The sequence below is a fragment of the Astyanax mexicanus genome, chromosome 21, assembly GCF_023375975.1.
Source record: "Astyanax mexicanus isolate ESR-SI-001 chromosome 21, AstMex3_surface, whole genome shotgun sequence".
NCBI lineage: Eukaryota > Metazoa > Chordata > Actinopteri > Characiformes > Acestrorhamphidae > Astyanax > Astyanax mexicanus.
In genome coordinates this window covers 38,843,917-38,871,352 of record NC_064428.1, presented here as the reverse complement: position 1 = coordinate 38,871,352, position 27,436 = coordinate 38,843,917, and the positions used below count along the sequence as shown (strand labels likewise).

The 27,436-nt window shown below is 41.2% G+C and overlaps 2 protein-coding genes across 2 annotated transcripts; both read right to left on the bottom strand.

Annotated features, from left to right (window-relative positions):
* Nucleotides 1–5,482: 5,482 nt before the first annotated feature.
* On the bottom strand, nt 5,483–11,888 carry LOC125785616 (B-cell receptor CD22-like). The gene is made up of 5 exons (XM_049469529.1): nt 11,810–11,888; nt 6,436–6,780; nt 6,107–6,358; nt 5,746–6,006; nt 5,483–5,487 (listed from the first exon to the last, which is right to left on the bottom strand). The coding sequence occupies exons 1-5, from the start codon at nt 11,886–11,888 to the stop codon at nt 5,483–5,485; spliced, it is 942 nt and encodes a 313-aa protein (XP_049325486.1).
* Nucleotides 11,889–15,437: 3,549 nt separating this feature from the next.
* On the bottom strand, nt 15,438–18,062 carry LOC125785615 (B-cell receptor CD22-like). Its single transcript, XM_049469528.1, has 6 exons — nt 17,741–18,062; nt 17,408–17,659; nt 16,343–16,610; nt 16,040–16,085; nt 15,714–15,934; nt 15,438–15,486 (listed from the first exon to the last, which is right to left on the bottom strand). Exons 1-6 carry the CDS (start codon nt 18,060–18,062, stop codon nt 15,438–15,440), a joined length of 1,158 nt encoding a protein of 385 aa, XP_049325485.1.
* Between the last annotated feature and the right edge of the window lie 9,374 nt (nt 18,063–27,436).

Here is a 27,436-nt window from a genome sequence, read left to right as displayed (position 1 = left end):
AAACACAGAGTAGAAAAGGTAATGTAAATATTCTAGAGATTTCAGCCCCAATCACCAATCATAACCCTCTACCACTACTGATACTGATCACAAACCACCCAAACTACTTTAACCTGAATCTACTGCTACAGACAGTCCTGCTGCACGAGGGCCTGTACTTGTGTCCTGTGCACGAGGGCCTGTACTTGTGTCCTGCTGCACGAGTGCCTGTACTTGTGTCCTGCTGCACGAGGGCCTGTACTTGTGTCCTGGTGCACGAGGGCCTGTACTTGTGTCCTGCTGCACGACGGCCTGTACTTGTGTCCTGCTGCACAAGGGCCTGTACTTGTGTCCTGGTGCACGAGGGCCTGTACTTGTGTCCTGCTGCACGAGGGCCTGTACTTGTGTCCTGCTGCACAAGGGCCTGTACTTGTGTCCTGCTGCACAAGGGCCTGTACTTGTGTCCTGCTGCACGAGCGCCTGTACTTGTGTCCTCGTGCACGAGGGCCTGTACTTGTGTCCTGCTGCACGAGGGCCTGTACTTGTGTCCTGCTGCACGAGGGCCTGTACTTGTGTCCTGCTGCATGAGGGCCTGTACTTGTGTCCTGGTGCACGAGGGCCTGTACTTGTGTCCTGCTGCACGAGGGCCTGTACTTGTGTCCTGCTGCACAAGGGCCTGTACTTGTGTCCTGCTGCACAAGGGCCTGTACTTGTGTCCTGGTGCACGAGGGCCTGTACTTGTGTCCTGCTGCACGAGGGCCTGTACTTGTGTCCTGGTGCACGAGGGCCTGTACTTGTGTCCTGCTGCACGAGGGCCTGTACTTGTGTCCTGCTGCACAAGGGCCTGTACTGGTGTCCTGCTGCACAAGGGCCTGTACTTGTGTCCTGCTGCAAAAGGGCCTGTACTTGTGTCCTGGTGCACGAGGGCCTGTAATTGTGTCCTGCTGCACGAGGGCCTGTACTTGTGTCCTGCTGCACAAGGGCCTGTACTTGTGTCCTGCTGCACAAGGGCCTGTACTTGTGTCCTGGTGCACGAGGGCCTGTACTTGTGTCCTGCTGCACGAGGGCCTGTACTTGTGTCCTGCTGCACGAGGGCCTGTACTTGTGTCCTGCTGCACGAGGGCCTGTACTTGTGTCCTGGTGCACGAGGGCCTGTAATTGTGTCCTGCTGCACGAGGGCCTGTACTTGTGTCCTGCTGCACAAGGGCCTGTACTTGTGTCCTGCTGCACAAGGGCCTGTACTTGTGTCCTGGTGCACGAGGGCCTGTACTTGTGTCCTGCTGCACGAGGGCCTGTACCTGTGTCCTGCTGCACAAGGGCCTGTACTTGTGTGCTGCTGCACAAGGGCCTGTACTTGTGTCCTGGTGCACGAGGGCCTGTACTTGTGTCCTGCTGCACAAGGGCCTGTACTTGTGTCCTGCTGCACAAGGGCCTGTACTTGTGTCCTGCTGCACAAGGGCCTGTACTTGTGTCCTGGTGCACGAGGGCCTGTACTTGTGTCCTGGTGCACGAGGGCCTGTACTTGTGTCCTGCTGCACGAGGGCCTGTACTTGTGTCCTGGTGCACGACGGCCTGTACTTGTGTCCTGCTGCACAAGGGCCTGTACTTGTGTTCTGGTGCACGAGGGCCTGTACTTGTGTCCTGCTGCACGAGGGCCTGTACTTGTGTCCTGCTGCACAAGGGCCTGTACTTGTGTACTGTTGCACGAGGGCCTGTACTTGTGTTCTGTTGCTTGGTTACAACTTATTACTCGGTTAAACAACAACTGAACAAAGATCACTATCAGCCTCCAGAGCTTCACACATTTGCATATTCTCACTTTAGAAGATGGGCCTCCTCACAGATCAGCTGACGGTCTGTAAATGATGTCATTTCCTCTGTAGCTCTGAAATAAACCCCAGCAGCAGCAGCAGAAACTCATCTCCTTCTTACCATCAGCGCTCTGGATTCAGAAGATATAAACTCATAATTTAATACATAATTAAATATTAATAATGATTACTTTATGAACATCTCCACCAATCCTGATGATCATTAAAGTGATAATTCTGCTGTTATTGTTATGGTTACTGTGTCTTTAAGCAGTAGTGAGGGGTGATGATTCTGTCTGCAGTTTGGGAACTGAGAGCAGGGGGCGCTGTTTAGTCTGCTGTGTAAAATAAGAGGTTTTAATACAGAGATCTGTGAAGCTGTGGGATTTTTATATTTAATAGCAGCAAAGATCAAACCCATTTATGAAGGAATGGATATTTACAATAACAAGCTAAATGTGAAATATTGATATGTACACATTTACAATAAAGGGAATGAAATAAATACCTAAATAAATAAAACTAATTATAAAGAACAAAGAAAATACTAACACTACTACTGCACTAATATCTCTACTACTAATAATAATAATATTATTAATAAAAATAGAAAGAATTCAAGTTTGCTTTATCATTTATAAAATCAGCCCAAAAGTCCAAACTTGCATTCGTCAACTTTATTAAAAGTAGAAAATTAAACAAATACAGCTTTTTAATGCAAAGAAAAAGAAAAGATCATGATTAAAATACAATAAAAACTCAATCAAATATAAGCCGTGTCTCCAAACTGATCTTTCTGTCTGTCTCTTTAATTCTCTTTATTTACATCTATAACTGGATAAATATCCAATCCTAGACTCCATCTCTGTCTCTGCTCTTAAAACACAGCTGGATCTCAATTCCATTTCTAACAGAGTTACAGATTCTGTTCCAAAAAAGAGCTTTTAGACCCGAAATTCAGACCCCTGGAGTGTCGTCCTCATTCATGACCTTTCTGAGGACCCAACCTTCCACACATTTCCAGAAAAGAACGATACAATGCTGAAGATACACACAATATAAACTCTATGATCCCTATCTTACATCCTGTGCAAGGTATAATGTGATGCTCATAGCTATCTTACCCCCCTTACATCTTACACCTACACCTGATGGGCGGGGGGTTCTGGAAATGAGATGTGTTCAGGTACACGTCTGGAGTTTTTCTTGTTTATCTTGGTAACAGAAAACACAGGAGCTCCACTGACTGAATACAACCTAGACAGACGCCAACAGTGAGGCGTTCATCGCTATCTCGGCAACTTTTACATCAACAATAAACAGAATAGTAAATAAAATAACATTGCTGTTCCCGTAAATGAGCTGCTGGAGCTCCTTCACAGCGTCAACCAGCAGCTCAGTTTCCTCTGCTGAGAAGAGTTTGTTGAACACGTCCAGGTAGCTGCACCGTTAAAATAGCAATCCACCAAAGTCAGAGCTCACCTGATCTATGAGAGAATGATGAACAAGAGACACTCTGATTGGTTTATTTCACGTTATACCCAAAAATTAAACACAACCATGATGAATTAAGAGATTATGTACATTGCTTTTGTGCGTATTAAGCTGCGCAAGGTGTACTTTTCCTGTCGTTTCGATAGCAAAGACACATTGACACATCCTAAATTAAGCTGCAGGGAGCACAGTTGATGACTATAGATCACTGAAATAGGGCTCTATTACACTACATAAAAGAAAACATAGTTGATTTGTATTATTTTTACAATGAGTATTAAAAAAACTTGTCTTTTAATTCACTAGTAGATACGTTTAATTGAAAGAGAGAGCGGCCCTATTGCCCTACGATTCAAAAACAAAAGAAGAGAAAGAAGAGCAGAAGAAAAGAGAGTTAGAATAAACAGTAATGTATAATAGAATAAATGTGCGTCTCTTCAGCAGGTGAGATCATTCTCCAGGCTGATCTTCTTCTCAGTGTTGGATTCTCAGCGTCTGAAAAAGGAATAAAGTCAGTAAAGTGTATCAGAACTGGTCTACAGTCTCCCACCTTCACTCCAACAGTCTAATCTTCAGTCTGAGGAAATAAATCCAGGTTAGAACTCAGTCTGTTACCTGGAAGAAGGTACTTATGTTCTGTGTTAAAGTGTGATGATCTTTAAACTGTGGAACTCACTGCTAGAGTCTCGTACTCTGGAGACCTGGACTGAGGGTCCAGAGCTTCATAGGTGTCGTCAGTAGACCTGGCCTGAGCAGCCTGTGGGAGGGAGAGATAGAATAAAGCAGAAGATGAAAGAGAAGAATGAAAGATCTCCACTGGGTTTAGAGAGCTAGGAACTCTTTAAAGATCTAGAGGAAGGGTTTATGAAGAGACACTCACTGCGAGAGTCTGGTACTCATCATCAGAGGACCTGGTTCTGCGCTGGAGAGCTGTGTAGGTGGGGTCTTTAGCATTAGGGTCAGGGTTCTGCTGGGGGGACGGTTAGAGGAGATGTGGAGATCAGAATGATGGAGATCAAGAGTCTAAACTCATCAATCAGGATCACTTTCAACACTTTAAACCACTCTGATTCACTATAGAACACTGGATTTGATCTGTTTTTAGTTCTAACTCTTATATTTCAACTGCTCTCATGTATATAAACACCAAGTTTCCTCATTAACATGGGCCTACGCCCATTTATTGAGATAAAACACCAAATTTTGACTCATCTCATAGAAACAATGAACATTTCACGTGCACAAAAATGCGTTTATTATATTTATTATATCGCTTTTTCCAAAAATTCCCAGTTCTTTCTTTAGTAGTGTGCACTTGTAACCAGTCTGTTCCAAAATAACAAAGACAACATAAAAAATCTGTTTAAAATTCTTAAAAACCCATCAGGAATTACAGCATTTAAAATCCCCCAATCAATTCCCATCAACAAAAATAGCCAAAAACATTCAGAACTGAGAACTTTTTCACTCTTGTCTTCATAAATTGTCCACAGAACGAGCAAAATGCATCTGCTGGAATTGATGATGCCTAAATTAATGATCTAAATGAACTATAGCTCTATACACAAGTTCACTTCCTCATCAGAACATCGTATGAAATGATTGGTTATTCAGTACCATAAAGTTCTAGAAAGTTCTACACCATTCTGGACAGTTCTAGAAACTTCCTGATAGATCTCATAGTTCTAGAAGCTTCTCGAAGTCTAAACTCAATATCCATACAGAATATTTCTCAAATATTAAAAAAATAGATCAATTTCTAATATTTATGAAAAAGATCATGTTCTGTAATCAGAAGTTCTGATACAGGTTCAGCTCTTAGATCAGCACCTTGGACAGCACCCTCACCTTTTCTCACTTATATCCCATAAACCCTACAGAGACACCTACTGCCCCCTACAGGACACAGTGTGGAATTACAGCATTACAGTGATTTTCTAAAGCAGTGTTTTAATTCTGGTTCTGGATCCACTGAACTGCAGCTTCTCCAGCATAACCTGTTCCATCACATCTGATCCAGATCATGAAGGAGATTAATTAATCATGTTTTATTGAGTTACATTAGATGTGTTGATTTGATCTAAAGGAAATTACTGCCACCTCCTGGTGAACCTCATAATTACATGTGCTTATCAGTGATTAATAAGATAAATTTACCTGATTTGATCCAGTAACTTCAGATCCAGCAGCTCTTTTCTTCATCCTGTGATGAAGGAACACAAAACCAAACCTTTACATAACAGAACTTTCTGAATGAGGAGACTTAGAGCTAAACTGTACTGACCTGTAGATGAAGAACAAGATCATCAGAAAGAGAAGAAGAAGAAATCCTCCTCCTCCTCCCACTGTGATCCAAACTGCAGATCTGATCTGATTTTCTGAGGGAAGAAGATCATTTCCATCACTTTACTGAGTCTTTATTTAAATACTGGAACTATTTACATTATTATTCACCACCTACTCTGAACATCAATCATCACAGATCCATTCTGAACTCCAACTGTATTCTGAGCTTCACAGTAGTACAGTCCAGTGTGATCAGCAGTGATGCTGATGATGCTGAAACTCTGTCCAGATCCTACAGGTGAGTCTCCACCTTCTTTAAACCAGGTGTAGTTCTCCACAGGTGGGACTCCATCACTGCTGCAGGTCAGAGTCACTGAACTTCCCTCCACTATTCCACCAGAGGGACTGATGGACACTGAGACGCTCTTTGGAGGATCTAGAGACAGATCTGACTTTAGCGTTTCTTGCTAATCTCTAATATCACTGTGTGGTTCAACCATTCCCAGAGTTTAGAGAAGAATGAGAACTTTACTCACGTCTGACTCTGAGAGTTTGAGCAGTAGAGGGGAGATGTTCAGATCCTCTTACAGCACAGCTATAACTGCCTGCATCCTCACTGCTGACTGTCTGCAGGTGGAGCTGCTGATTCTTCTGGATCATCTCTGTGGTTAAAGGACGTCCATCTTTGTACCAGATGAATGTTGGATCAGTCAGACTGCAGGTGGTTTTACACGTCAGAACTGCTGATTCTCCTTCTGTTACTTCTCCAGGAGATTCTACATGGAGCTCTGAGATCATTTGAGAATCATCAGGAAATTGATGTTTTACAACAAGAAAAACATTGAGAAGCTCTGCTTTAACTTACCTGTAACTCTGAGTTTTATTCCAGGTGTTCCCATCCATTTCTGATCTTCTACATCTGTTAAGACTCTGAAGCAGTACTCATGTTCATCCTTCTTCATTACGTTACTCAGTTTGAGGGCGAAATGATTTATTTTATCAACTAAATACTCAACCCTGCCTGAGAAACTTGAAACTGTACTCAGATCAGGTGGATCAACACCCTTAACTGGGTCTATGACCCAAAATGACTTATTCACTGTAAGATGTTCTGGATGTGTAAAACTTCCATTCATAAACACTGTAGATCCATTTAAAGCACATATTTCCTGCTGGATGTAATTGCTACTCCACTCTGCTCCAGAAGCTCCTGAAACATAAGATGCAGTAAAGATCTGATTACTGAGGCTGGAGATTATCAGACAGAAACTCCAGCAGCTACTGAACAACACTGATCTGATTCTGAGAAAAAACATAAAGAGAGAAGAGCTCTGAGGTTCCTGGAGTTCTAGAGAGAGTCTAGTTCTAGTCCAGAACAGTTTAATGATCAGTTCAGCAGTGACTCACTACAGTCATGATGAAAGAGAACAGTGAGGGAGATAAAGTGAGATGTTTCAGTGATGGAGTTACAGTAGGATCTTCTGACTCACCAACAACCATCAGCAGAAACACCAGAGGAAGTGACATCATCAGCCTGCACAACATCAAACAATAAAGCTTTATACTTAAAGATAAAATCATACAAAAAATAAAACAATACAAACACACCACTGCACACACATACACACACACACACACACACACACACACACACACACACACATATATATATATATTTATATTAATACAGTATAGAGAGAGTACATCAAATGATAGAAATCATTTTTGCATTACAATCAATACTGATCCATCTCAACCAGTATTGAATTAGAAATAGGAATGATCTAGCACATTTACCTCAAAGGCAACTTTTATGATTGATTTTCTACAGTTTTATAGTTCAGACTTTTAAATATTGCTATAAATAAATAAAAATTACAGAAATTGAGCTGTTTTTACCTCTCTGAACTGAGTGTCGTCTGCAGCAGGAGAAAAGCGAGTGAAGACTGAAGAAACAGCGCTGAAGTTAAAGCTGATATAGCTTGTGGTTTATTTCGGTCCTGCATTCATTTAAATAATACTGTAACTACTTCCTGTTTACAGAACTGTCAAAGACATGCACACAGTAATAAGATAGTAGTGCTATGCAAACTAATTTAACTCAATTCAGTCCAATAACTTTTTACTTATTACTGCAATTAAAGGGTAACATGTTCAGTACTTGTCTTTTAAGACTATATAATAAATATATAAAGGATTATTATAAGGGAACACATTGAAACACAGAGTAGAAAAGGTAAAGTAAATATCCTAGAGATTTCAGCTCTTCCCCAATCACCAATCATAACCCTCTAACACTACTGATACTGATCACAAACCACACAAACTACTTGTAACACACCTGAATCTACTGCTACAGACCAGCCTGGATGCACAAGTGCCGACAAGGCATTCTACACGAGAGCAAGGAAGACCACACCTCCTCAAAACGACCAGGTACTGTGCCACCACTGTCAACCCATGGAAAGGATGTGCACAACAGCTTGCAGATGTTCTCATGAACATTTTCAACAGTTCTCTGAGTACTGCAGACCTTCCAACGTGCTTCAAGACTAGCCTGGATGCACAAGTGCCAAAGAAGTCTCGAGTGTCCTGCCTCAATGACTACTGTCCCATCGCACTTACTCCAATCATCATGAAGTGTTTTGAGAAGCTGGTCATGAGGCACATCAAAAACCATCTCCCCTCCTCACTGGACCCTCTGCAGTTTGCATATCGTGCAAATAGATCAACAGACAATGCCATCTCTACTGCACTCAGTCCACTGCTGTTCACTCTGCTGACTCATGACTGTACTGCAAAGTACAGCTCAAACCACATCATCAAGTTCACTGATGACACAACTGTAGTTGGCCTCATCAGCAAGAACGATGAGTCAGCATACAGAGAGGAGGTGCAGTGACTGACGGACTGGTGCAGAACCAAAAACCTCTCTCTGAACGTGAATAAAACCAAAGAGATGGTTGTTGACTTTAGGAGAGCTGCATCCGCAAAGCCACCAGCATCTTCAATCTGATGCCATCCAGCAGAAGATATAGCAGCATCCGAGCCTCCACTTCTAGACTCTGCAACAGCTTCATCCACCAGGCAGTCAGACTCCTCAACATACAGAGCCTGCACTACCAGACTCTGCAACAGCTTCTTCCACCAGGCCGTCAGACTCCTCAACATACAGAGCCCCCACTACCAGACTCTGCAACAGCTTCTTCCACCAGGCAGACTCCTTAACACATAGAGCCTCCACTACCAGACTCTGCAACAGCTTCTTCCACCAGGCAGTCAGACTCCTCAACACACAGAGCCTCCACTACCAGACTCTGCAACAGCTTCTTCCACCAGGCAGTCAGACTCCTCAACACACAGAGCCTCCACTACCAGACTCTGCAACAGCTTCTTCCACAAGGCAGTCAGACTCCTCAACACACAGAGCCTTCACTACCAGACTCTGCAACAGCTTCATCAACAGACAGTCAGACTCCTGCTGTATTTATTTTATTTATTGTAATGCTATAGGTTTATTTACATTACTCTCGCACTTTGTTTTTCTATTGTTTGATGGTCCATGTTGCACCATGGTTCCGGACGAATGTAATTTTACTACACTGTGTACCTGTACTCAGATGTAATGATAATAAAAGCCTCTTAACTCTTGACTCTTTTGACTGTGTTTGTGGGCTGCTGCTTGGTTGCAACTGTTTACTTGAGTAACCAACAGTTGAGCTGACCCTGACCTGAACACAGATCTCTATCAGCCTCCAGATCTTCACACATTTGCATATTCTCACTTTAGAAGATGGGCCTCCTCACAGTTCAGCTGACAGCCAGTAAATGATGTCATTTCCTCTTTAGCTCTGAAATAAACCCCAGCAGCAGAAACTCATCTCCTTCTTACCATCAGCGCTCTGGATTCAGAAGATATAAACTCATAATTTAATACATAATTAAATATTAATAATGATTACTTTATGAACATCTCCACCAATCCTGATGATCATTAAAGTGATAATTGTTGTTATTGTTTGGGAAATGAGAGCAGGGGGGCGCTGTTTAGTCTGCTGTGTGAAATTAGTGGCTTTAACACAGTGATCTGTGAAGCTGAGGGATTTTTGGCTTTAATAGTATATTTAATTCAAGGCAAATGTGAAATATTTGACACACACATATACTAAGTTGTCAGGGTGTGAGATAGCAATGAAATCACGACATGTCTTGCACAGGATGTAAGGTAGGCCCTCTATTTGTAGCCTCTTGAGCCTCAGTCCTGTCAATACCCACATCATCCTTCCAAAAAAACAAAAACAAATCAATTTAATGATGTACCTGTTTGATTAGAAAACGCCAAAAATATTGTATTATTTTATTTTTTAAGTTATAAGCAGTGCCAAAATTGGCACCCCTGCCAAAAAGTGCAACCAATGGACACTAAAATGCTATGGGGCTGCAAAAGTGTAAAAAACAGGTTTTGTGCTAAATTTGACACCCATGCTTAAAAGTGCACCACCATGGTCACTAAAATGCTATTGGGCTAGAAAAGTGTGAAAAAGATGTGTTGTGCCAAATTTGACATCCATGCCAAAAAGTGCACCCACATGAGCACTAAAAACACTATCGGGCTGCAAAATTTTAAAAAGAGGTGTTGTGCCAAATTTGGCATCCATGCCAAAAAGTGCACCCCATGGGCCCTAAAAAATAATATTAAGCTACAAAAGTGTGAAAAGCAGATGTTATGCCAAACTTTTGCACCCCTGCCAAAAAATACACCCCCATGGGCACTTTAAAAATGTTTAAGCCACAAAAGTGTGAAAAAACAGGTGTTGTTCAATTTTGTCACTCCTGCCAAAAAGTGCACCCCCATGGGCACTAAAAAGACTATCGGGCTGCAAAATTTTGAAAAAGAGGTGCTGTGCCAAATGTGGCAAATACGCCAAAAAGTGCACCCCCATGGGCTCTAAAAATGTTATTAAGCTATAAAAGTGTGAAAAGCAGATTTTATGCCAAAATTTTGCACCCCTGCCAAAAATACACCCCCATGGGCACTTTAAAAATGTTTAAGCTACAAAAGTGTGAAAAACAGGTGTTGTGCCAAATTTGGCACCCATGCCAAAAAGTGCACCACCATGGGCACTAAGAATGCTATTGGGCTGATTCATATCTGATTCTGAGAGAAAACACAAAGAGAGAAGAGCTCTGAGGTTCCTGGAGTTCTAGAGAGAGTCTAGTTCTAGTCCAGAACAGTTTAATGATCAGTTCAGCAGTGAATCACTACAGTCATGATGAAAGAGAACAGTGAGGGAGATAAAGTCAGATGTTTCAGTGATGGAGTTACAGTAGGATCTCCTGACTCACCAACAACCATACTAAAACACCACTGTACACATATGTATATATAGAGAGAGTACATCAAATTATAGAAATCATTTTTGCATTACAATCAATACTGATCCATCTCATCCAGTATTAAACTATAAATAGGAATGTTTGAGCACAATCTGTTGTTCACAGGCTACTTTTATGATTGATTTTCTACAGTTTTACAGTTCAGTAAAATTTTAAATATAAATAAATAAAGATTACAGAAATTGAGCTGTTTTTACCTCTCTGAACTGAGCGTCGTCTGCAGTGTGAGAACAGCGAGTGAAGACTGAAGAAACAGATCCGAGGTTAAAGCTGATAAAGCTTGTGGTTTTTTTCTGGTTCTGCATTCATATACATACAATACTGTAACTACTTCCTGTTTACAGAACTGTCGAAGAAATGCACACAGTAATGAGTTAGTAGTGCTCTGCAAACTAGTTTAACTCAATTCAGTTAAACAACTTTTTACTTATTACTGCAATTAAAGGGTAACATGTACAGTATTTGTGTTTTAAGGATATATAATAAATATATAAGGGATTATTATAAGGGAACACATTTAAACACAGAGTAGAAAAGGTAAAGTAAATATTCTAGAGATTTCAGCCCAATCACCAATCATAACCCTCTACCACTACTGGTACTGATCAGAAACCACACAAACTACTTTTAACACATGTGAATCTACTGCTACAGACAGGCCTGGATGCACAAGTGCGGCCAAGGCATTCTACACGAGAGCAAGAAAGACCACACCTCCTCAAAACGACCAGGTACTGTGCCTGTCCTCAGCTGATGTGCGGAGAATTCTACTCAGAGTCAACCCACGGAAAGCCCCAGGACCAGACAGACTGGCAGAGTGCTCAGAGGATGTGCAGACCAACTCATGGATGTTCTCATGGACATGTTCAACATCTCTCTGAGCACTGTGGCCGTGCCGACATGCTTCAAGACGACCACCATCGTCCCTGTGCAAAAGAAGTCTCGAGTGTCCGCCTCAGTGACTACCGTCCCATTGCACTTACTCCTATCATCATGAAGTGCTTTGAGAAGCTGGTCATCCACCAGGCACTCAGACTCCTCAACACACAGAGCCTCCACTACCAAACTCTGCAACTGCTTCTTCCACCAGGCTGTCAGACTCCTCAACACACAGAGCCTTCACTACCAGACTCTGCAACAGCTTCATCACCAGGCAGTCAGACTCCTGCTGTATTTATTTTATTTATTGTAATGTTATAGGTTTATTTACATTACTCTCCCACTTTGTTTTTCTATTGTTTGATGTTCCATGTTGCACCATGGTTCCGGACGAATGTAATTTTACTACACTGTGTACCTGTACTCAGATGTAATGATAATAAAAGCCTCTTAACTCTTGACTCTTTTGACTGTGTTTGTGGGCTGCTGCTTGGTTGCAACTGTTTACTTGAGTAACCAACAGTTTAGCTGACCCTGACCTGAACACAGATCTCTATCAGCCTCCAGATCTTCACACATTTGCATATTCTCACTTTAGAAGATGGGCCTCCTCACAGTTCAGCTGACGGCCAGTAAATGATGTCATTTCCTCTTTAGCTCTGAAATAAACCCCAGCAGCAGCAGCAGAAACTCATCTCCTTCTTACCATCAGCTCTCTGGATTCAGAAGATATAAACTCATAATTTAATACATAATTAAATATTAATAATGATTACTTTATGAATGTCTCCACCAATCCTGATGATCATTAAAGTGATAATTCTGCTGTTATTGTTATGGTTACTGTGTCTTTAAGCAGTAGTGAGGGGTGATGATTCTGTCTGCAGTTTGGGAACTGAGAGCAGGGGGCGCTGTTTAGTCTGCTGTGTGAAATTAGAGGCTTTAATACAGTGATCTGTGAAGCTGAGAGATTTTTATATTTAATAGCAGCAAAGATCAAACCCATTTATGAAGAAATGGATATTTATAGTTATAAAATAGTTATAAAAGTAAAAAAATAAAACAAATATAACTTTTTAATTCAAAGAAAATTAAAAATCATGATAAAAATACAATAATTCAATCACGTATAAGCTGTGTTTCACTGCATTAGAAATCTTCTATCATCTCCAGTGTTCTTCTCCTCTCCCACTCTGATCTTTCTGTCTGAATTAACTCTTTAATTCTCTTTATTTTCATCTATAACTCGATAAATATCAAATCCTAGACTTCGTCTCTGTCTCTGCACTTAAAACACAGCTGATTCTCAATTCCATTTCTAACAGAGTTACAGATTCTTTTCCAAAAAAGAGCTTTTAGACCCGAAATTCAGACCCCTGAAATTTGTCCTCATTCATGACCTTTCTGAGGACCCAACCTTCCACACATTTCCAGAAAAGAATGATACAATGCTGAAGCTACACAATATAAACTCTATGATCCCTATCTTACATCCTGTGCAAGGTATAATGTGATGCTCATAGCTATCTTACACCCCTTACATCTTATACTTACACCTGATGGGTGTGGTGGTCTGGAAATGGGGTGTGTTCAGGTACATTTCTGGAGTTTTGCTTGTTTATCTTGGTAACAGAAAACATAGGAGCTCCACTGACTGAATACAACCTAGACAGATTCCAACAGTCAGACGTTCATTGCTATCTTTGCAACACAGCAGCACAAACCCAAATTTTACATCAACAATAAACAGAATAGTAAATAAAATAACATTGCTGTTCCCGTAAATGAGCTGCTGGAGCGCCAGCTGCTGAGAAGCGTTTGTTGGACACATCCAGGTAGCTGCACCATTAAAATAGCAATGCACCAAAGTCAGAGTCTTTTCTTTCTTTTATGTATTTTTATGTTTTTAAGGGTGGGGGTGTAAGTGAGGCCACAAAGTTTAGAATTGAAAGTCATGGAATGGCAGAATTCTTTGGTTGTGGTTCATTTGACAAGTGCTTCTCTATGGTATCACTGGAAAAGAAGAAATTGATTTCCCAGGTAATCGATGAAATGCTGAAGTAGAGCATTTTAAAAGCTTTCCTCTTACCTTGGCTCAACTATATTGTACTGGTTCCTAAGAAAACTGTTAAAATTAAATTTATGTTGACTTCTGTAGTTTAAGACACTGAGACTCGCCTGAATACCTGGTCAATTACCTGTTTTGGGCTTTTTGAATTCAACCGTCTCCCATTGGGTTTAAACAATGCTACAGGTTTCTCCTAACAACTGATTGAAATGTGTTGTGGAAGACCTGAGTGGAAAGTGAATTTTGCCTACATAGATTGTAGATTTCTTAACAGATTTGAAAAAAAATATCTGTTACATTTATGCGAAGTCTTCTCAAGGTTACAACAAAAAGGGACTAAAATCCTCACACTTTAAAAAGGATATGCATGAGATGGATGACATTGTAGAGCATATCTTGAAATTATATCAAACATTTTGCACAAAATAACACAAATATTTCTGAAAATTCCAATAAATAGCAATAATATCAGTTTGTAATGTGGTTTACAAGCCATATATCTTATAGTTAGAACTGCTATTATAATTGGTAAACAGTATCAAAAGATTTCAAAGGGGCTTCTCAAAGATCATTATGCAATTTGGAAATAAGTCTTGTGGCTGCAATAAAAAACATCTGTTTGGAGAAGCAATGCAGGCAAATGTAGACTATTTTACCCTGTGAACGGGTCAAATCTTCTGCAATAATATAACTGGTAAAATGGGAAACTCCAGCTTTAACTTTTCCTTTTTAAACTTTTTAAAACAACTCTGCCCCCTACGGGCTGACATGGGTAACAACACTAAAGAATAACCATCACCAGCATGATTATCATATTTAAGACTTTTTATTAGCATTCAGACTTTTATAACATTATATTTGCAATATTATTTTTCCTACATAAGAGTTTCACAACTGTAATCACAATAAAAATCAAATTAAAGAAACATTTCATTATAACAGTGTTCAGTATATACTGACAATCAAAAGTAATAGTATATGAAATATACACAACATCAGTTCTATAGTCCCCAACATAGAACCCTTTAGGACTCCACTGAAAATTTAAAATCAAACAGTTTCTCCATTTATATCAAAAACTCAATAAACCTGAGGTTCAAATCTGTTAAAGGTCCACCAACCTTGTAGAGATCTGTCAATTAACTTTTTGTAACAATTTATAAATGCACATATATTAAGGAACTAAACTAGAAATTAACCAATAAAACCGAATGAAGTAAGTAAAAATAATGTGTTTATAATAAACTGCATGGAAAAATGAAAATAATATGAACCATAACATCAAACTGCTTTCAGAATACGCTTATAAACATGACATAAACAAATTACATGATATGACCAAGAAAATCACAACAGTGAATACTGAAAATATAATTTCTAAAAATATGGCACATTAAATAAATGTGTAAAATGAATGAAGCAGCAACAAATAAGCTATATTTTGTTTGCATAATAAATTCAATAAAATCTTATTACCTAAATTCTCTCATAGCCTCACAATCTCTCTCTCCCATCATAAACCTCTATTTGATTCTGTCATAGATGACTGAAGCCTCATCCACTTTCTGTGACCTATAAAACAATGGAAATAAAATGGTATATTTTACTTATTATAAGTAGTAAATATAGGTTTTTGAAAGAATCAACTATTTACATTGTATATATGTATATTTTTCCAAAGTATTGGTGAAAGTGCATTAGAGCTGAGAATGTTGTATTTTTATAAAGATTTTAAAGTTTATTTTTCTTTCTGAAGATTCTACAAAGTAAATTTAACCAGTGTTAAATATGAAACTCACCCAGTAGCAGCAGCATCAGCGTGACGGTGGTGGAATGTAACACTGGTGTACTGAAGCTCCTCCTGCTGGTCAGATCTGATCACAACATCAGGTTTTCTACCAGTCCTGACTGTAGCGTACTGAACATCATCATCATGATCAGGAGCTCCAGAGGAAGCATCACCTGCAGTCTCTACAGGTCTGGATCTGCTGTGAGTAACGGTGGCGTACTGGACGTCATCCTGAAGAAGATCATTCATTATAAAGATACTAAACATCTTATTTACTGAAGACTGAATAGAAACATCACTGAAATATGATGGATTGTGTTCTGCTGGATATTTTACCTGATCTGATCCATCCTGATCAGATCCAGCATCTCTCTTCTTCATCCTGAAACAACAGAACACTTACAGTGTTTAACACAATGCTATAAACCAAATGAAGTTCTACCATGTTCTACTAAATTCTACTGACCTGGAGATGAAGATTAAGACCAAAATAAAGAGAAGAAGAAGAAGAAATCCTCCTCCTCCTCCCACTGTGATCCAAACTGCAGATCTGATCTGATTTTCTGAGGGAAGAAGATCATTTCCATCACTTTACTGAGTCTTTATTTAAATACTGGAACTATTTACATTATTATTCACCACCTACTCTGAACACCAATCATCACAGATCCATTCTGAACTCCAACTGCATTCTGAGCTTCACAGTAGTACAGTCCAGTGTGATCAGCAGTGATGTTGATAATGCTGAAACTCTGTCCAGATCCTACAGGTGAGTCTCCACCTTCTTTAAACCAGGTGTAGTTCTCCACAGGTGGGTCTCCATCACTGCTGCAGGTTAGATTCACTGAACTTCCCTCCACTATTCCACCAGAGGGACTGATGGACACTGAGATGCTCTTTGGAGGATCTACAGAAGACAAAACAAGATTTTTGAGAATTTAAAGTTTCAGGAAATGGACCAAATAAAATATAATAAAACATCATAAACATACACAGAACATTTAAAGAGACAGCAGTGGATCTTCTCTTTCCAAGTTCATTATGACTCTGGCATGTGTATTCTCCACTGTCCTCAGAGATGATGTTGGGAATGCTGTAGGTTCCTCCTGTTCCTACTGATGATGATCCCTTAAACCAGGTGTAATTCTCCACAGGTGGGTATCCATCACTGCTGCAGGTCAGAGTCACTGAACTTCCCTCCACTATTCCACCAGAGGGACTGATGGACACTGAGACGCTCTTTGGAGGATCTGGAGCAACAGGTAAGAAGGAAATTGGTCATGTGGAGAAAAGTGAGTTGTGAGGAAAATCATCTAATGGAGAATATTAACACGTCATCAACGTACACAGAACATTTAAAGAGACAGCAGTGGAGTTTTTGTCTCCGAGTTCATTACGACTCTGGCATGTGTATTCTCCACTGTCCTCAGAGCTAATGTTGGGAATGCTGTAGGGTCCTCCTGTTCCTACTGATGGTGATCCTTTAAACCAGGTGTAGTTCTCCACAGGTGGGTCTCCATCACTGCTGCAGTTCAGAGTCACTGAACTTCCCTCCACTATTCCACCAGAGGGACTGATGGACACTGAGACGTTCTTTGGAGGATCTAGAGACAGATTTGAATTTAGCATTTCTTGCTAATCTCTAATATCACTGTGTGGTTCAACCATTCCCAGAGTTTAGAGAAGAATGAGAACTTTACTCACGTCTGACTCTGAGAGTTTGAGCAGTAGAGGGGAGATGTTCAGATCCTCTTACAGCACAGCTATAACTGCCTGCATCCTCACTGCTGACTGTCTGCAGGTGGAGCTGCTGATTCTTCTGGATTGTCTCTGTGGTTAAAGGACGTCCATCTTTGTACCAGATGAATGTTGGATCAGTCAGACTGCAGGTGGTTTTACACGTCAGAACTGCTGATTCTATTTCTGTTACTTCTCCAGGAGATTCTACAAGGAGCTCTGAGATAGTGAAAAACCATCAGATCAGGAAAGTGATTTGTTAGAACAAGAAAAACATTGAGAAGCTCTGCTTTAACTTACCTGTAACTCTGAGTTTTATTCCAGGAGTTCTCATCCATTTCTGACCTTCTACATCTGTTAAGACTCTGAAGCAGTACTCATGTTCATCCTTCTTCATTACGTTTCTCAGTTTGAGGGCGAAATTATTATTTTTATCATCAAAATACTCAACCCTGCCTGAGAAACTTGAAACTGTACTCAGATCAGGTGGATCCACACCCTTAACTGGGTCTATGACCCAAAATGACTTATTCACTGTAAGATGTTCTGGATGTGTAAAAGAGCCGTTCATAAACACTGTAGATCCATTTAAAGCACATATTTCCTGCTGGATGTAGTTCATACTCCACTCTGCTCCAGAAGCTCCTGAAACATAAGATGCAGTAAAGATCTGATTACTGAGGCTGGAGATTATCAGACAGTCAGAAACTCCAGCAGCTACAGAACAACACTGATCTGATTCTGAGAGAAAAACATAAAGAGAGAAGAGCTCTGAGGTTCCTGGAGTTCTAGAGAGAGTCTAGTTCTAGTCCAGAACAGTTTAATGATCAGTTCAGCAGTGAATAACTATAGTCATGATGAAAGAGAACAGTGAGGGAGATAAAGTGAGATGTTTCATTGATGGAGTTACAGTAGAATCTTCTGACTCACCAACAACCATCAGCAGAAACACCAGAGGAAGTGACATCATCAGCCTGCACAACAACAAACAATAAAGCTTTCTACTTAAAGATAAAATCATACAAAAAATAAAACAATACAAACACACCACTGCACACACACATACACACACACACACACACACACACACACACAAACACACACATATATATATATATATATATATATATATATATATATATATATATATATATATATATATATTAATACAGTATAGAGAGAGTACATCAAATGATAGAAATCATTTTTGCATTACAATCAATACTGATCCATTTCAACCAGTATTGAATTAGAAATAGGAATGATCTAGCACATTTACCTCAAAGGCTACTTTTATGATTTATTGATGTTTTACAATTCAGACTTTTAAATATTGCTATAAATAAATAAAAATTACAGAAATTGAGCTGTTTTTACCTCTCTGAACTGAGTGTCGTCTGCAGCAGGAGAAAAGCGAGTGAAGACTGAAGAAACAGCACTGAAGTTAAAGCTGATATAGCTTGGGGTTTATTTCGGTCCTGCATTCATTTAAATAATACTGTAACTACTTCCTGTTTACAGAACTGTCAAAGAAATGCACACAATAATAAGCTAGTAGTGCTATGCAAACTAATTTAACTCAATTCAGTCCAATAACTTTTTACTTATTACTGCAATTAAAGGGTAACATGTTCAGTACTTGTCTTTTAAGACTATATAATAAATATATAAGGGATTATTATAAGGGAACACACATTGAAACACAGAGTAGAAAAGGTAAAGTAAATATTCTAGAGATTTCAGCTCTCCCCAATCACCAATCATAACCCTCTACCACTACTGATACTGATCAGAAACCATGCAAACTACTTTTAACACACCTGAATCTACTGCTACAGACAGGCCTGGATGCACAAGTGCCGACAAGGCATTCTACACGAGAGCAAGAAAGACCACACCTCCTCCAAACGACCAGGTACTGTGCCACCACTGTCAACCCATGGAAAGGATGTGCACAACAGCTTGCAGATGTTCTCATGAACATTTTCAACAGTTCTCTGAGTACTGCAGACCTTCCAACGTGCTTCAAGACTAGCCTGGATGCACAAGTGCCAAAGAAGTCTCGAGTGTCCTGCCTCAATGACTACCGTCCCACCGCACTTACTCCAATCATTATGAAGTGTTTTGAGAAGCTGGTCATGAGGCACATCAAAAAACAGCTCCCCTCCTCACTGGATCCTCTGCAGTTTGCATATCGTCCAAACAGATCAACAGACGATGCCATCTCTACTGCACTCAGTCCACTGCTGTTCACTCTGCTGACTCATGACTGTACTGCAAAGTACAGCCCAAACCACATCATCAAGTTCACTGATGACACAACTGTAGTTGTCCTCATCAGCAAGAACGATGAGTCAGCATACAGAGAGGAGGTGCAGTGACTGACGGACTGGTGCAGAACCAAAAACCTCTCTCTGAACGTGAATAAAACCAAAGAGATGGTTGTTGACTTTAGGAGAGCTGCATCCACAAAGCCACCAGCATCTTCGATCTGATGCCATCCAGCAGAAGATACAGGAGCATCCGAGCATCCACTTCTCTGCAACAGCTTCATCCACCAGGCAGTCAGACTCCTCAACACACAGAGCCTGCACTACCAGACTCTGCAACAGCTTCTTCCACCAGGCCGTCAGACTACTCAACACACAGAGCCTCCACTACCAGACTCTGCAACAGCTTCTTCCACCAGGCAGTCAGACTCCTCAACACACAGAGCCCCCACTACCAAACTCTGCAACAGCTTCTTCCACCAGGCAGACTCCTCAACACACAGAGCCCCCACTACCAAACTCTGCAACAGCTTCTTCCACCAGTCAGACTCCTCAACACACAGAGCCCCCACTACCAGACTCTGCAACAGCTTCTTCCAACAGGCAGTCAGACTCCTCAACACACAGAGCCTCCACTACCAGACTCTGCAACAGCTTCTTCCAACAGGCAGTCAGACTCCTCAACACATAGAGTCTCCAATACCAGACTCTGCAACAGCTTCTTCCACCAGGCAGTCAGACTCCTCAACACACAGAGCCCCCACTACCAAACTCTGCAACAGCTTCTTCCACCAGGCAGTCAGACTCCTCAACACACAAAGCCTCCACTACCAGACTCTGCAACAGCTTCATCTGCCAGGCACACTCTAAAAAATAAAGCCTTGTGTCAACAAAAAAATTAACACAACAGTCTGCAATAGACTTTCTGCGTTGTGTCAACTTCTTGTAGAATTGATCTTTGATCCATAAAAGTATTTTAAGTAGGGTGAATTAGTTTTTCAGTTATAGTAGAAAGCATTTTTAAATAGCATGAACTTAATAACTATCACCATCAACAGATATTTTTACGTTAACTGCAGAAAAAAATCAAGTTACCTTTATTTATATAATTAAGTACAATATAGTATAATAACAATTATATTTAATTGTATTGTTGTCAGGTGAGGGTGCAGGGAGGACACAGAGGGGGACGCAAATGCAAACAAATAAGAATTAAAACGAGAGGCTAGTAAATACTTTAGCAAACTTCAGCTCCCTGTTCCAGAGGAACTAAGAATGGACGTTAATAAATGCCCTTTTTAAAACCTGAAGTCGAGTAAATAATTAATTTATTAAAAAAACATCTGTGGGTTGTAGCAGTAATCTTGAAGGTTGTAAGACTGTCTGTGGCAGAGTTAATTGGCTAGGCTAGCTTGCTAACCTACCGGTAATTCGTTTCTGCCTACAATGTAAAACATTTCAATTTGATTAAACTCAGCAACATAAGTTCCCCTGCTGCCTTAAAAAGCTGAGTTAACTCAACTTGATAAAAACCTTTGTACCAAGATGTTAAGTTAAACAAGTTGTTCAAATACTCATTACTTATTGTTTCAACTTGATGCACTGAGTTAAAACAACTTAAGTGTTTAATTTGTCCTTTTTTAAAAATGATCTGTTTAGTCAAATAAACTAACAATTCAGCTTTATTTTAACACACACTTTCAAGTTAATAAAACAAGTAATATTCACATAATTTATCATTTTAAGTTAACCATAGGTATTCTCAACATATTTAATATATTATTATTTAACTGCCAATACCGACAGTATAATACTGGAGCAATACAGGAGCAAACTGGGTAAAGAGTGAACTCTGTAGCTCAAAGTCAGCATACTGTGATCACTAGAAACACAGAATAAAGTTAATGTGCTCTAACAGCTCTACAACACTGAGACCTGCCAATCAACACTTATATTATGTTACAGCACACCCAGGATAAGGTAGCTTTGGACAACAAACAACACAAAGATGGTAAGTAAGGGAGCGGCCACACCCAATATGCAGATATATGGTACCAGGAGCCTATAGGAAAGCTGCATGAACCAACACTGTAGAAAGAGCTAAAAGTTGGTTGAAATCACATTTTTTCATTGGCTCAACAAACATTTTTAAGTTTTCAGGTTGAAAACAATGGAGTTGTACTGGCCGGTGAGTTCACTCAACTTAATAACATTAGTTCTTCTGACTAAAACACAGAATTACTTTTTGGAGTGTTGGTGACTCACGCCGCACTCAAGGAGTCCGAAGATTGTCCCTCCACAGCTGAAAGTATTCCCCTCTTAGTTTTTGCTCCTTGTTATTATTAATTGCTATGCGTCGGTTAAAAAGTGTTTAGCCCAATGTGCCACGGTTTTAAAGTTGTAAAAAGTACTCTAGTCTTCTAACTTGCTGCTTATCACTCTACCTCTCTGCATTTTCAAACACTTTCATTTTTTAAACCAATAACTTAAAAATGTAATTTGAATAAACTTGGGTAAATTTGAACTCACAGGAAGTTAAGACAATATGTTATTTTAAGTTATTTTTATGTAAAACGAAGGAACTTGAGTTCAATATACTAAACTTGTCATGGCAATTGGAATTGAAAAGAACAAATAAGTTCACATAACTTAATGTGACTGTAACGTTTTACAGTGTACAGACACAGTCAAAAACTGGCAAACTTAAACACCACTGAAGCAAACCACATATTCAGCATATGAAAATAGTTAAGCTATAACACTCTCTGGAGTGATATCCAACATGTCCAAGTGGGCGGGAGAATTCAGAAGGATGGGAAAATTAAGTTGCCCAATACATATAATTAAGTTGGCAGAAAATGAATTTTGCTTTTTAGTGTTTAGTGGAATATATTGAGTCTGGGTTAGTCAGGAAAGTGTGTTGAAACAACACTTCCATTTTTTATTTCACCACATCTCAATAAAACAATAAATGAACATAAATATTCTCCCAAATTCATTTACTTAAGTATTGGCTAAAGGCCTTCAGAGTTACTTTTTAGAGTGCACTCAGACTCCTCAACACACAGAGCCTCCACTACCAGAAGCAACAGTTTCTTCCACCAGACTCCTCAACGCACAGAGACAGAGCTGAATCCCCCCCACCACTACTCGTCCTCCCCCTTACACTTAACACGCACAGACAAGAACTGTACTGAACCCACCCATCACTCTACTCTCACACAGACTGGAACTGAAATGTCTCTATTCCAATCAGCAATATTTGCTGCTTCATTCCTAAAAAATCTATAAACTGTCTACCTCAGTAACAGCTGTGATTATGTATGTTCTATATGTTACAGTATGTTCCGTATCTCTGCCGTATCAGTGCTGCACTGTTCTGTCTGTTAAACTGTCTTGTCTGCTGTATTTATTTTATTTATTGTAATGTTATAGATTTATTTTGCACTATCGTCACTCTTCCACTTTATGTTGTCTATTGCTTGATTGTCTATGTTGCACCATGGTTCCAGAGAAATGTAATTTTACTACACTGTGTACCTGTACTCAGATGTAATGATAATAAAAGCCTCTTAACTCTTGACTCTTTTGACTGTGTTTGTGGGCTGCTGCTTGGTTGCAACTGTTTACTTGAGTAACCAACAGTTGAGCTGACCCTGACCTGAACACAGATCTCTATCAGCCTCCAGATCTTCACACATTTGCATATTCTCACTTTAGAAGATGGGCCTCCTCACAGTTCAGCTGACGGCCAGTAAACGATGTCATTTCCTCTGTAGCTCTGAAATAAACCCCAGCAGCAGAAACTCATCTCCTTCTTACCATCAGCGCTCTGGATTCAGAAGATATAAACTCATAATTTAATACATAATTAAATATTAATAATGATTACTTTATGAACATCTCCACCAATCCTGATGATCATTAAAGTGATAATTGTTGTTATTGTTTGGGAACTGAGAGCAGGGGGCGCTGTTTAGTCTGCTGTGTGAAATTAGAGGCTTTAATACAGTGATCTGTGAAGCTGTGGGATTTTTGGCTTTAATAGCATATTTAATTCAAGCCAAATGTGAAATATTTGACACACACACACACACACACACACACTAAGTTGGCGGTGTGTGAGATAGCAGTGACATCATGACATGTCTTGTACAGGATGTAAGGTAGGCCCTCTATTTGTAGCCTCTTGGGCCTCATTCCTGTCAATACCCACATCATCCTTCCAAAAAAACATTTTTTAATCCAATGATGTACCTGTTTGATTAGAAAACATCTAAAAATATTTTACTATTTTATAAACTATGTATAAGTTATAAGCCAAAATTTACACCCCTGCCAAAAAGTGCACCTCTTCGGGTGCTAAAAATGCTTGAATGCTGCAAAAGTGTAAAAAAGAGGTGTTGTGCCAAATTTGGCACCCCTGCCTAAAAGTGCACCCCCATGGGCATTAAAAACGCCATTGGGCTACAAAAGTGTGAAAAGAGGTGTTGTGCCAAATTTGGCACCCCTGCCAAAAAGTGCACCGCCATGGGCATTAAAAACGCCATTGGGCTGCAAAAGTGTGAAAAACATCAAATTGTGCAAATTGGCACCCCTGCCAAAAAGTGCACCCTCTCGGAAACTGAAAATGTTATTGGGCTGCAGCATTGTGAAAAAAACAGGTGTTGTGCCAAATTTTACATCCATGCCAAGAAGTGCAACCACATGAGCATTAAAAACACTTTTGGGCTGCAAAATTGTGAAAAAGAGTTGTTGTGCCAAATTTGGCACCCATGCTAAAAAGTGCACCCCCATGGGCACTAAAAACAATATTAAGCTACAAAAGTGTAAAAAAAAACAGGTGTTGTGCCGAATTTGGAATGCCTGCCACAAAGTGCACCCACATGGACATTAAAAATACTATTGTGTTACAAAAGTGAGGAAGGAATGGACGTAAGTGCAGAATAATTATTTTAATATGTAAACAAACTAAAACAAACTAACAAACAAACAAACAAACAAAATAAACCAAAGCTACACTGAATACATAACTACTAAACACTAAACTTGAAAACAGGACTCTAACAAACAGCAAGAGACAAACCTGACCACGGACAGCAAACAAACCAACAAAAGACTAGACAAAGAAGGCTTGAAACAAAGGGGCTTATATACACATGGAGGGAACAGGAAACTGGAAACACCTCAGGATCAATCAAGAGGGGGCGGGGTTACAAATAACTAATGACAGGGTGGGGCTAGGGCGGAGACAGGACCAAAACACAACAATAGCACATGGCTGGGAAACATGACAGGTAAACAGAGGGGCAGGAGCACATGGGACCAAATGAGGGCGAAACAGAAGACAGACATGGGCTAAACTGTGACATTACTCCACCTCAACGGCACCACTACCAGAGCCGCTGAGAGAGAGGGAACAGACAACAAGACAAGACAGAACTAGGACGATGGTACTTATGACAAAACAGGAGACTCGATGGGACTGGACATGGGAACAGGGACGAGAGACTGGACGGGAGACTGGGACCAGACATTAGACAAGGACGCAGACTGGAAAGGGCTTGGAAACAGAACAGGGGACGGAGACTGAACAGGAGAAGGAGACTGGACAGGGCACGGAGACGTGACAGGGAACTGGACAGGGGACAAGGACTGGACAAAGGGCTCAGACTGGACTAAGGAGTGGACACTAGACAGGGACGGAGACTGGACAGGGGGTTGAAACACAGACTGGACAGTGGCCGGGAACTGGGACAAATACACTTACTGGGACTGACACGAATATGGTGATAGGGACGGGAATAGAAAAACCACTGTGGACAGGAACAGGAACAAACACAGACACAGGGACCATGACAGGGAGAGAAAGGGGTGCAAAAAACACAGGAGGGTGCCCAGGACCAGCAAAAGTCTGTGGGGACAGCCTGGGCACAGTACTGGGGCAAAGTCAGGAGGCCTTGCTGGCCTAGGGATACGGGGCCTAGGGCCAAACATTGTTCTGGGAGTGGGCACAGGGTCAGAGGCGGCCGGAGTTGCAGGCACAGGGTCAGGAGCAGTGGGTACCACATGGGTGGCAGGCACTGCTGGTGCTGGAGCTGAGGTTGTAACAGCGGGAGCTGCTAGTGCTGGAGCTGAGGCTGTAGCAGCGGGAGCTGCTGGTGCTGGAGCTGAGGCTGTAGCAGCGGGAGCTGCTGGTGCTGGAGCTGAGGCTGTAGCAGCGGGAGCTGCGGTGCAGCTTGAGCAGGCGCGGCGGGTGCAGCTTGAGCAGGCGCGGCGGGTGCAGCTTGAGCAGGCGCGGCGGGTGCAGCTTGAGCAGGCGCGGCGGGTCTAGGAGCTCATGACCTGGGAGTAGGCACAGGAGCTGAGGCGGGTGGCCCAGGCACATGAACTGGGGTGTCAGCGGGCACAGAGTCAGAGGCGGCCGGAGCCGCGGGCACACAGTCAGAGGCGGCAGTGGGCGAGGCTGTGAAAACCGGACCGGAGCTTGCTTCTGGAGCAGGAGTCGAAAACCTGGCATCCGTCCAGGCTGTAGAGCTGGCATCCGGCCGGGCTGTAGAGCTGGAAGCTGGCCGGGCTTGAGAGCTGGAAGCCAGCCATGCTGGAGAGCGTGGTGGAGCTAGCAGGCTAGCTAGTTTAGCTGGAGCTGGGCTGACGAGCTCCAAACTGAGGAGAGGCGCCGGGAGCAGTTTATCTCCCCTAATTTGCTCAGCGAGGAACCGGAGATACTCGAGGTCCGCCCTCCTCGTAGCCTGTGTGATGGAAGGTGTTTATTGAAATGATTCATAATCAATGACGTGTGATGATTCATAAACAATGACGACTATTAATGATATTACTTTTTGTTCTATGCGATGATAATGTGTACTGTGACCATTCTACCCTCAGTGAGCTTTTTTGAAATGCTGAGTAAGAGTTTTCTCTATCTGGCTATGTGTATGTGTTAAGGAATGCACGTCACAGTTGTTCTACAAATTCTGGCGCCAGGGTCATCTTCCTTTCTGCTTGCAATGTTTTGAGAACCAGCCTGATATGCTCACTAAGGGATTATGTCATATCACATGTCAGAAGAAGTTGACGTGTCACAATGGTGGCACTGTGCCCATAATTGGGAAGTAAGGGATGGGAGGATCTAAAAGGTATAAAGAGAGCTTGGCACCTCTTGCAAGGCAGGAGTTCACTCTGTATTCATTACGTGTGGCTTCTCAATAAATCTTGTTACTCATTCTGATCAAGACTCAGAGACTCTGAATATTTCTTTCTTCCTGTCATTATTTTTCCACCACAATTTGGCGTCACGGAACAGGATGAGCATGGTCTTGCGGCGGAGGGGGAGAGACTAGCACCTGCCGAGGACGCTCTCCAGCAAAACAGCTGGGCCCAAGAAGCAAGGGAAAAATTCCACAGAAAAAAGGACAAGTACCGCGGGGGTAAGTGCGGCCTCTCCCCCCCATTCGCAAATCCAGGCCTCATCGACAAACATTGGTGGTGAGTGACAGGTTAACTAATTTACTCATTAAGGAAATTTTAAATGTAAACAATTGTTCTTAAATTAATTTACTCCCCTCCATCCTTCCTTCAGCACTCCGCCCTGGACAGTGTATAGTTACATGACGGTGTACAAGACTAGCCTGGTCGTGAGGCCTTTATTGATGTATGTAAATATATCTTTAAAGTAAAGAGAAGACTAGCCTGGTCGTAGCGAGGCCTCTATTGATAGACGTGT